Here is a 12,920-nt window from a genome sequence, read left to right on the forward strand (position 1 = left end):
AATAAAAAATTATATAAAAAGAAATAAACAATTAACTTTTTTCGATGACGGAGCCTCTTCAAAAAATCAAATGGGATTCTTGAATACTCTTGAGGTAAGAAAATATATTATTTAAGAGTTTTACCAGATTGATGGAAAATCTTATAAATTATTTCCAATATTTCAACATAAAAATTTGAAATCATTAGACTTAAGACCATAGGATAATTTCAAAATAATATGGTACCATACTTCGGATGGGCATGTGGGGGTGCTATGACCTTCTCTATATGTAACCGAACTCCCGAACCCTATTTGGTTAGTAGACCCGAACCTATTCTTTTAGGGATCCTTAGTCAAGCTTAGTAGTTCCTTAAGATGATAGATTCTTCAGGTGGCCAATCACCTGATTTATTTGTTAAATCTAGCTATAAATTTTCGGATCTATATGTTATGATAGTTTGGTGACTCCACTGGGGAAGCTATAGAAAGTCAAGCCATAATTTTTAAATTTCTCCTGTCTTTTGGTCTAATGGTTTTAGATTGTAATTATTTGTTTACTAACATTTTTTTGTTTTGTTTTATCTTTTATTTTTGGGCATGAAACTTATATGTTCTTTTGCACACACTATCACATGCATTTGCATTATATGAACTCTATTCTCGGGCTTCATCCCTCTTAGGAGAGAGTAAAGTACCTACACTCTCGTGAGATGATAATCTCCGCAATGGCTAGCGAAATACTCTCACTCAAATTGAATTCTTTTCGTTTGTAACCTGTGATAGGTGAGGATTAGACTGTCTTACTAGTTTGTGATAGACAATGATGTAAGAAATAATTTGAGAACCTTTTAGTAGTCAAAATCTCCTAACTTTGCATATAGTTCATACCTAAAAGACCAACTTAAGATAGAGTCTTTCCTACTCATTAATAGATATAACCTAAAATTAAGACACAAAAAAAAGGAACGGTATGTTATCTAACCATTTTGTTTGCTTGATTTTGTACATCTACACCATCTTCATGTCATTTTGTTCTATGCATCATCTTCATATCATCATTTCCATGTTTTAGCATATCATATCATTCTATCCATCATTTTCATGATCATGTCTAACACCATCATTTGCATATAGAAAATATTTACCACATATCAGTTATTGATAAATCAGATCTCCCGCTTACATCCACAGAAAGCCAAATGCAACCAAAGTTTACATCAATCCATTATGAGTCTACTCATCAAGTAAAAATCAAGTCAAAGGAAGGTCAAAGAAAACAAAGAAATTGCTTGCCTAAGGGTTTTATTTCATCATTACCCGAGAAAGTTCATTTCAAGCTACAGCAAAATGATCTAGCTAACTTAAGTAGTGTCTGGGGATGTATGAGTAAAATAAGGTAGGAGGTATTTGAGAATAAGTATGGAGATATAGCTTCATTGCTTCAGGTAGAAGTGGACAGTAATTTGATTAGGGCCATCATTCAGTTTTAGGATTCTTCTTATAGATGTTTCATTTTCAATGAAGCAGACATGATGCCCATAATTGAAAAGTATATGATTCTACTTCGCTTCGATCTGCCAAACCCAAATAAAATTTACTGCTCTAATAAGAAGGGCTATCGTAAAAAGCTAGTGCAAATGCTTGGACTTAGTTTGCCTCAAGTCGATTCACGTGTCAAGATAAAAAGTGAAAGTAAGGCTATTCTATGAAGTTTTCTACGAGATTTCATCTAGGGGCATATGGATGATGATCAGGGATTAGTGGCTATGGCTATAGCTTTATATGGACTAGTTATCTTCCCAAAAGTCATCGGATATGTTGATGTTGCAGTGGTGGATTTTGTTAATCAGTTAACATATCAGGTCAATGCAGCACCAACCATTTTGGCAGAAACCGTTCGTTCTTTAAACTTTTATCGTAAAAATGGTAAAGGTCGATTTAATGGATGCCTACAGTTACTTTATATATGGATGAAGAGTCACATGGAATGCAAAGAAAGTCAATTTCGTAAACCATACCTTTATTCTAGTATTCCTATCAAGGAGTTCTGTTATAGCACATGGCCTCAAGCAAAGTCAAAAAAAGAGTGGGTTTCCTATTTTCGAGCCCTTGATAGTCTATGGATAGTTTAGAGAGCACCTTGGATGCGTCATGATATAATGTTATACAGTTATGGAAGTCAACTGTAGGTGTACATATTAGGCCTATGGGGTGCTATTACTTATGCCTCAACTTTGGTGAGAAGATAATCCGGATGTGAGCAATTCATTTCAGAAACTTATGGACTTAACTAATGGGAGTTCTCATTCACTAATAAAGGGGCATATGGAATGATTGAAAAGGTCAAAAAATCATGAAAAAAACCACCAGGATTAATCAAGGGAGGTTTACTTGCGACGTCACCCTTGAATATAATGTGTGGCATACGATGAGGGGAAAAGATATTGTGCTTCTTAGTGAACAATTAAAACATTCCCCAAAACCCATTCTTCAAGATCCTTTGCTTAAAGTGGAAACAGCTAAGAAAAAACTCCAATCAGAGAAAGATATGTTGGAACAAGAAAATAAACGATTGAAGTTGGAAATGGAAGAGAGTCTATGACTTCAAGAATTGAAAATCCAAAGTCTCATAGAGCAAAAAGATCAGTGGAGAGCCTTATTTAATGACTTAGATATGACACATTCATCAGTCACACCTGAGCTTACCCGACTTCTAAAAGAAAATGAATTGTTAAAAATGAGGGTGAAAAAAGAATAAAAGGCCACTGCTATGGCACATAGACATAACCAGATACTACAAAGGATAGTGGATCGATGCACAGCATAAGTAGAAGCCTTGTCTGATGAATGCAGGAGACAAGCTCAACAAAGTGAGCTATGGAAAAATATGTGCGTAGAAAAACAAAGGCATCTAAGGCATTTGTTCGATCATATATGCATTGCTGCAGACAAAGCATCAGAAATGGAAGAAAAAGTGGAAAATTTGAAGGCTATGGTGCAACCAATGGGAGTCCATGGACAACAACTACTTGATTTCCTAGATGAGGCACAAAATCATTACCAGTAAGCTAGGATGTTTATAAAGAGGCATTAAAAATAAAGGATGATGTTTAGGACTTTAGAATATTGCTTTGACTTTATTAGGATGTAATTTTAAATTTTTATTTAATAAAATTTCAAATGGAGAATTCTTTTATCAATATTGATGATGTGGCAAAATTAGTATATTTTATGCATACATTTGCATATCATACATAAAATACATAGTTTCTAATAATCATATAATTGTGGTACTCAAGGTTCAAAGATAGCTCCGTCCAGTAGAAACTTCACTCATCGATACAACACAAAAGCCAAAGATAGACAAATGGAGCAAGAAAACTCTCGTTAATTTGAAAAATTGGAAAAGGCCCAAAAAAAGCTTGAAAATGAGTTAAGTAAGATTATGGATGCTCTAAACAAGTTAAATAAAGGGAAAAGGGTAGAAGAGAACACAACCAATAGGGCCCTACATCATAAAAAGTGACTGATCCCTTATATCCACTTGGTTTTGGTTCACCTCAAGCCCAATCTACACAAGAAATTTTACCACAATAATTCACATATCCTACATATCTTGAAATGCCATTAGCCTTTAATCCAGGGCATTACCACAGTTATATGAATCCTATTTTTATTGAAAAAGTAGTAGAATTAAATCAAGTTCCTGATCTAGATGAACTGAAAGAAAAAAAGAAAGAAAAAGTAAAAGTTGAAGCTCAGAAAGACTTCAAGATTAGTATACTAAAACAAAGGCTATGGGTTGTAGAAGGAATTAGTTTTTATGGTTCTGTTGATGCTCTGGGCTCTGTTTGATCCCAGATGTGGTCATTCTTTTAAAATTTAAATTATCAAAATTTAAGAAATATGATGATACAAAGTGCCCAAAGACTCACATTACTATGTATTGTTGGAAGATGGCAGCCCATGCTCACAATGAAAACTACTAATGCATATTTTTCGAGATAGTCTTACTGGCTCCGCTTTTAGGTGATATGTTTAGCTAGATAGAACCCGCATTCGTTCCTGGAGTGACATGGCCCATGACTTTATCAATCAATATCGACATATCATGAATTTGGCCTTTGATCATTTGTTTTTGCAGAATATGAAGAAAAAGGTAAATGAATCATTCAAAGAATACGCTTAAAGATGGAGAGATGTAGCTTCCCAAGTGCAACCTTCTTTAACTGAAAAAAAACTACAGTGTTATTTGTTAGCACTCTAAAATATCCCTATTATGAAAAGATGATAGGGAATACCACAAAAAATTTCGCTGATATGATAATCTCAGGCGAAATCATTGAGAATGCCATTAAAAATGACAAGCTGAAAGGAGGAGAAACCAAAAAGGCACATCAAAAGAAAGAGACTGAAACTCATGCTATAGGCTTTGACAGACAGTTCAGGGGATACCAACCCTATCCACAAGGTTACTCCTCATACTACCCTACTGTGAATAATACCCCATTTTACCCATACCAGCCCATACCCCAACCATCTTACTCATCCATATACCAACCTATTTTTAGCCCTCAAACTCCCACGTATAGCCTTAATATTCAACCTCCCATAAGGCTCCAAGTTCATCTTGCTAACCCAATATGTGGTTTATGAGAGCAATGAATTATTCGAGAAAAACTCATATTTGATCCAATCTCCATGACTTATACGAAGTTATATCGAGAGCTTTATAACAGCCACTTGATTGCCCTCAGTCATGTGGAACCACTCAAGTCACCCTATACTAAATGGTATGATCATATAGCTCACTGTGACTACCACTATAGAATTGCTAGCCATTCCACTGAAAATTACATTGCTTTGAAACATAAAGTGCAATGAATAATCAAAGATATGATGGTAAGTTTTGATCAAGGAAGAGCAACAACACCTAATGTTAGTAGCAATCCATTGCCCAATCACAATGTCAATGCTCTGAGTAAGAATCAAGAACACATGGATCAAAAAAGGCCTAGAGAGTTACAGTGAATCAGGGGGTAAGATATCAATAAAGATCCTGATTGCACAGGGGCATAATTTTAGAGAATAAAGATAAAGCTAGTTGGAAGTTTTTTTTGTCATTTTAGGATTTCTTTTAAAGTAATGTTAGGATTTTTTTTAGGCAGTAGGATTTCAATTGTTATCATTTTAATAAAAGGCAAGCATATGCATTTCATTACATTTTCTCTTTTGTTCAATCATTGTTCCATGCTTTGTCACATTTCATAACTTTTCATTCCCATTCTTAAATTTTAGATGATGAATATTTAGACAATGATAACAATAATTTTAAATTTTAATTTTGAGAACTCATTCACACTAATATGATGAGATGGTTTGAGCAAAAAAAAAAGGGCAAGCTATTGCTAAAGGTGAAATAGATATGTCTTGAAGATGTGCAATCTTTTATACAGATCCATGAGCTTATTTTTGTTCAATAGATGATGTTTGAGGAAAGCATTCACAATTGAGATGAAAAATAGCTATCTTTCTTTTATCATTTGAAAAACCAGTCATTATTACCCCTTTGAGCCTATTATTATTATTATTATTATTATTTTTAAAAGAACCATGACCAAGGATCATCCTCCACATTAAAGGCATTTAAAAAAAAAGAGACAAAAGATCATAAAATACCTCAAAGAGAGAAAGCAAAGCAAAATGAAGAAAAGAGAGAAAAAGAAAATGCCATAAGCAAATTGGGGCAAAGTAATGAGAATATTTTGTGTAAGGAATTAGATGAAAAAAAAAAGTAGTGAAATAATGTGGGGGTAAAGTGCCAAGTTGTATCAAATGATCCTTTAGTTTTAAACCCTTTAAACACATGCTTTGAGCCTATTTTATCCATTTCTTTCATGACCCCTCACCGTGACCTACATCACAACCTTTAAAAGTCCATTTGGATCAAATGTGAGTGCTCAAATTGAATGATCATATGTTGAACTGAGGCATGCTTATGATGGGGCAATCAAATTGCTTTGTGTGTTAGAGATTGATGTGAAAAAGATATCAATAATGGACGAAAAAAAATAAAAAATGAAAAATTGAAAAAAATTGAAAAAAAAAAGAATAAAATGAAAAAATAAAAAAGATGAAAAAGAGAGAAAAGGAAGACTCAAATTGAAAACCTGAAAAGGCAATTTGGGTAAAAAAAAAAATCTGAGCTAAAAGTTTGATAGAGGAGTAAGGTATCTGAAGACCTCTTGAAATTGGGGCAAAGTTTGATGAGCTCAAAATGATTTCGATAGTCAATGGAATGAGTTTTTGAAAAGAATCCTAGATTAATGTTCAAAATTGTTCGGATATTCATTGTTTGGATATACCATTCATCCAATTTGTTTCATCCCCTATTTGTTTTACACCAAACTCGTCCTTCACTAAGTATCTTTCTCTCAAATTACCCTGTGTTCCCTTATTATTGCATCCCTAGAATAAATCAAGAAAACATATGAGAGCATTATATTTGTCGTGATTTGAAATGATGATGAATGAATGATAATGTGCATAAAAGAGTCTTGCATTTCTTTGAAGAGAAATCTAAGATGATAAGATGAAAAAAGGAAGAGGTGGTAGAAACCTAAAAAGGGATGATTTGAGAAGGCATATGGTATGACCAAATGATGAATATGGGATGAATTGGTCGACATAGCTTGTCAATGGTGATCAAGTGATAAAATAATGAGGATCAATGGATGAAATTCATTCTTGAATGGCTAGTGCTGAAAAGCCTATAAATGAGTGATGAACACAATATAGATCAATTGACAGAATTATTAGTGCTGAGAAGCCTATTGATGGTGATCAAGTAATGAAAACAATGATGATCAGTTGATGAAACCTGTTCCAAAGTGTTGAGAAGCTAAACAAAGAGAAAACATGAGATGGAGGAGTCCTAAAAGCCATATTACTGTAATTATTTAGAATTTCATGACATTATTGACATTCGCATTTTATGCATCACATAAGCATTGTTGTTTGAATAACACATGCACATAATTCGATTGTTGCATTTGCTTCATTAAGAAGGCATTTGCATCTTTGATCATGACATTCATTCATGTAAAATTTTAGGTCACCTGAACAAAAATTGTGAACCTTGTGATGAAAATCTTTGAATTTCAATTGAGAATTTTTTAGTTTCAAAGAAAAATCTTGGAGTTTTAAGTTTCAAATGAGAATCTTTGATATATGAAACTTTAAGATTTATTGAATAAGAACTTTTAAGCCTGAATGAGAAGCTTTGAATTTTTGGATGTAAATCTCCAAAATTTAAATAAGAATCTTTAAAATATGGATGTGAGTCTTATAATTTGTGAATGTGAATCTTAAGATCTTGCAAATTTGAATTCTTGTGAAGCTGAAATTTTGAGAATTAAATTTCAGTGAATTTTTACGAAGTTGAAAGGTTCTTGCGAATCTGAACCTTTGATTTTCGAACTCAAATTACGAATCTTTGAGTTCCCATTACAATTTTTATCAGATTTGAGCCACGACTCCATTGGACATGATTGTCAATGAGCCATCTATTTTCTAGAAGTTCATTGCCTCTATTCAGAGGAGCCATTTATTTTCTCAAAAACTCATTGCCTCTATTTAGAGGAGCCATTTATTTTCTAGAAGTTCGTTGCCTCTATTCAGATGAGCCATTTATTTTCTCAAAAGTTCGTTGCCTCTATTTAGAGGAGCCATTTATTTTTTCAAAGTTTGTTACCTAAAGCCATTTATTTTTTCAAAGTTTGTTTCCTCTATTTAGATGAGCCATTTATTTTTTCAAAGTTCGTTGCCTCTATTTAGAGGAGCTATTTATTTTCCCAAAGTTTGTTGCCTCTATTCAGAGGAGCCATTTATTTTTCCAAAGTTCGGTTGCATCCATTTAGAGAAGTAATTTATTTTTTCTTTTTTCAAATTTGTTTCACTTCTGTTTAGAGGAGCTTTTTACTCAAAATAAAAAAAAAGCATGAATATGTTTGGGATGATTATGTGTTGGGTATCTACGTCTTTGCGCAATTCTTATTGCACAAGAAACGCGCAAAGAGGGGTAGCTGTAGACACCCCAATCTGTCCGGAATTCTACTTAATTTGGTCTGTTGATTAAATAAATAATAAATAGAAAAAATGGAAAAAAAACCTGACAGGTTGAGTTAGTGTAGGACTATGAGTGAGGTGTTTAAATTGGATTTAAGAACTGAAATTGAAATTAAAAATGAGTAAAATTATGTTCAGGTTCTTTATATTAGAACCCTATAAATAGATACTCCCGCATACACAAAATATAGAGAAAAAATATAGAGAAAATAAAGGTACACAAAGTTTGGAGAACAGGTTTATCCCACTGCCATCTCTGCTGGATCACCATCTTCATTGCTATAGTCTCCACTGTTACATGAGAACAATCACCATCAACACAAATCTACTACCACCATTATCATCAATACCACAAGAGTCTTTAAGCTTTGATAGCATCGTCTAAGCACTCTGCCATTACAAGCACCATTAGTTGGAAAATATTGTCATCCATCAACCACAGCTTTAGGCTCCAATACCACAGCAAAAGTCAAGCTTGAAGAAAACGTACTCGAAATTCGTGGGTATTCCTCAACAAAGACTTGTCTTTCTTTAAAAACCAATAACTTTTAAAGAGAAGCATGTGAGGAAAATATCCAATTTGGACCAAAGTCATTAAGGCTTTTTGTAAGTAGGTACTATTGGCTTTGCATGGGAGGCTTGCGTAAAGCCATTTGCATTTAGATGGATGGGACATTTACTGACATTATTAAAGTAGCAATACTTTATTTATAATATTGAAAGGTACTTTTTACTCATTTATGTGTGTATTCATTTATTTAATTCTTTGTTTATTTTATTTATTTACTTATTTTATTCAATAAAATAATAAATAATAAAAATAAAAATTTTTGAAATAAATATTAATTATCAAATGATGAAATTTATAGAATTTTCAAATGGTAAATTTTTATAAAATTTCTAGGTGAGAAATTTTGTTTAAATTTGTCCCAAATGGTGGAATAATTTAGATAAAGTTTTAATAATAATAATTAATATTTATTTTCAAACAAAAAAATAAAAAATGAAAAAAATATAAAAAAATTATGGGAATTAAATACAAATTATCCAATGATGAGATTCTTAAAAATTTCAAATGGTAAATTCTTAAGAAATCTCTAGGTGAGAAATTTTATCTAAATTTGTCCCAAATGATGGAATAATTTAGATGAAAGTTTCAATAAAAGTAATTGTATTCTTTTTTTCAAACTAAAAATGTGGCTTGAAAATATATGATAATTATCCAAGGATGAGATTCTTAGAAGTTTCAAATGGAAAATTTCTAATAAATCTCTAGGTGAGAAATTTTCTCTAAATTTGACCAAATTGGTAGAATAATTTAGATGAAATTTTAATAAAAATAATTGTCATAATATTTTTTTTCAAGAAAAAAAAATTCTAAATAGGCTCAATTGATAAAAATTTTAGAAATTTAAAAGAGAAAATATTTTTAATTTGGCCCAAATGGTGGAAAAATTAGATATATTTTCAACAAAAAAAATGATAATAATAAAAAGTAATAAACAATTAACTTTTTTCAACGACGGAGCCTCTTTAAAAAATCAAATGGGATTCTTGAATACTCTTGAGGTAAGGAAGTATTTTTTAAGAGTTTTATCAGATTGATGGAGAATCTTATAAATTATTTTCAATATTTCAACATAAAAATTTGAAACCATTAGACTCAAGACCATAGGATAAATTCAAAATAATATGGCACCATCATTCGGATGGGCATGTGGGGGTGCTATAACCTTCTACACATGTAACCGAACTCTCGAACCTTGTTCTGATTAGTAGACCCGAACCTATTCTTTTAGAGCTCCTTAGTCAAGCTTAGTAGTTCCTTAAGAGGATAAATTATTCAGGTGATCAATCACACCTAATAAAAAAGATTGGTGGTGACTCCATTCATTTATTAAATTCAGCTATAGATTTTCGGATCTATATGTTATGACAATATTAATTAACGTACCATTCAAAGTTTAAATGATGTAAATTTACCATTTATATACGACTACTCGATGTAAATACTAAAATTAATTTAGAAAAAGGAACAACTATGATTTGTTGTTATTATTGATATTATTGACATTATATACATTTAAAAGCTAAAATTTTGTAAATTACAAAAAAAAAAAAACCCTTTTTAGTTAGTAATAAGCGCTTATGGTATTAACAATTAACATACTTACTGAGGCCCAACTCGATCCAAATATTCGGGACTCAAATCTTATCTGCATCCGAATCTAACTTAACCAGTGTTGCCCAAGAGTTTGTCCATGAATGCCATGTTAAATTGAATAAAGAATAATTTAATGACCATTTTTCATTAAAAAAAAATTGTATCAAATATACAAAGCCGTTATTTAAAGATTCAAAAACCACAACCAAATGTTCAATAATCATAGTTCAAGAAAAGAGAAATCAAATACAAAAACAAAACAATTCATGAATTTAATAAATCTCAATGCAAACTGAAGATCTAAAGTTCAGACTCACAACAGAAACTTCATCAAGCATATGAAATACAAAAGAGATAGAGAGAAAGAATTGCTTTAGTTGAATTCTTCAATACGTAAAGTAAGACAGAAGCAAAGCGGGAAGAATTTGAAAATGAAAGATAATAAAAAAGACGAAAATGGAATTTGCAAGAAAATGAAGTGGCTCGATAGATTCTTGGTTGTAAAAGGCAGCCATCGTCGAGTGAGACTCGAGAATGAAGACAAAAGCTTGAAAAGACGATGTTAGCCTTCACCGACTCAATTAACATCTCGTATCCTCAATGCCAAATTTCTTTCTTTTCTGCTTTCTTTTAATAATACTTTTTTTTTTCTAAATATCTCTTGAACTATTTTATTTTTCTTACTAATATATTTTTATCATATATTTGAATAAATTTTTATCTTTTTATAAATTTTTTTATGCAAAAGAGGCTATAATTTAATAATAGTACAATAGATTTATGATACATAGATTTTATTATTTTTTAAGAGTGAAGATTATATGAACTAACTAAATTAAATTTTGAGTTCAAATAAATCATTATCTTTTAATTTATATCCAAATAAATATTTATTTCAAACATTAATTAATTATATTAAGGGTTTATTTTAATACAAATTAAAGATTAAAAATTTATTTAGGTACAAATTAAAAGTTAAAGATTTATTGGGTATAACTGAAATGTGAAAGATTTATTTATGTGCAATAAAAATATAATAATTTATAATAAAATAATAAAATTGAGGGGGATTTTTTGTTATTTTAATCTAATACTTTAAAGTTCAAAGAATTAATTTAAAGAATATAAAACATAAGAAATAATTATCTAACATACCCATGGAATGTTTACACAAGGCTTGATCCGAATATTAAATAGGACTAAAAGCCCATTAATTCTACATGCCAAGGCTTTCTCACTCAAAAGTAAAGAAAATCAAGCACCGTGAATGTAGACGAAGTGAAATTACTTCCAACAATTATTACTACTGATGGAATCTGATTAAACTTTCACCCTTTTTCCATGAAAAGAGCGTGAATTGAAGAGTAACTGCAATTTAGACCAATCACTTTCTATGGCAATTCCAACAACTATTTGATGCAGCCCCACATAAATTACCAACCTTTTGAACCTGCTAAATTCTAATAAATGATTTGTTAAGCGTTTTTCAAGCTTCAGGTAAATATATATATATATATATATAATATTAAGAATTGCTTCAATCAACTTAAATTAATCTTAGCCTCGGAAGGAAAATTAAAAAAAAAAAAAAAGGTTATGGGTTCATTCAGAGCATCCATGCTAGTTCTTCTTGTCCACCATCTCATTCTTCTACTTTTTGCCTCTTTCCAACTTGTTTTTTCCGATGAGAAGCTGATTGAAGTACAATGCCACAATGCAGAGGTGCCAGCAGCCTGTATCCAATGCCTAAAATCCGATCCAGGAGGAGAAGCAGCCGATAAAGTAGGGATTGCTACCATAATTATAAATTGTCTTAGCAACAATGCTGAAACCCTAGCAAATAACATGTCAAGTTTAGCTTCAAGTGTCCAAGACAAGAACTTAAAATCTCTATTCCAAGATTGTAAGAAAGGGTTTTTCGAAGCGAAGCATGATCTATCTACAGCTACAAATCAGTTGAAGAGTAAGAATTATGATAAAACTAATCATTATGTGAGAACAGCTCTTGAGGAAGAGATTATTTGCAGGAAAACTGTTGTAAGCATGAAATTAAGGGTAGCTTCTAATATCCTCTATAAAATGAGGGTTTATGAAGAACTTTCTGATGCAGCAATGAGAATAATTGATAGGTTCTAGCAGCTTGTCAATCTTGATTATACAATAATATAATGTTAGACAATAATTTGGATTTTTAGTTAATTGCGAGAGTGAGTCATATGAGAAAAAGAACATAAGAAAAGCCTAGATTTGTCTCCAATCTCAAATATTTTATCTTATCTTTTTTTTTTTCTTTTTTTTTATCTATTCATTCAACAATTATTACCAACCAATTAATGAATAATTCTTCAGATCAAATACTTTAAATTAATCCAAACAATATCTAAGTTCATATTTGCACTTAAAGTAATTTTGAATTTAAATTCTTCATATTTACATAATGGAGATGTAAAATTCAATTGATATTAAGTGGTCAATTTTTGCTATAATTTTGGGAACTGAATTTTAATAGTATAGTTAGGCTACTTGATCAGTACAAATACTAAATTTAAAAAATGATTCATTTTATGATTTTCATCATTAAGATTATTATATCTGTCATAACGTCTAGATCCGGAGATCTATCGCTAGACATTGACTTAAGGGAGTC

The 12,920-nt window shown here is 31.2% G+C and overlaps 1 protein-coding gene across 1 annotated transcript; it reads left to right on the plus strand.

The window, feature by feature from the left end:
* The first annotated feature begins 11,869 nt into the window (after nt 1-11,869).
* Nucleotides 11,870-12,409, plus strand: LOC111275506 (cell wall / vacuolar inhibitor of fructosidase 2-like). Its single transcript, XM_022860856.2, has one exon. The coding sequence runs from the start codon at nt 11,870-11,872 to the stop codon at nt 12,407-12,409; it is 540 nt and encodes a 179-aa protein (XP_022716591.2).
* The last annotated feature ends 511 nt before the right edge of the window (nt 12,410-12,920 follow it).

Source organism: Durio zibethinus, chromosome 25 (assembly GCF_047325235.1).
Source record: "Durio zibethinus cultivar Kanyao isolate XHJ-2024 chromosome 25, ASM4732523v1, whole genome shotgun sequence".
Classification (NCBI taxonomy): domain Eukaryota; kingdom Viridiplantae; phylum Streptophyta; class Magnoliopsida; order Malvales; family Malvaceae; genus Durio; species Durio zibethinus.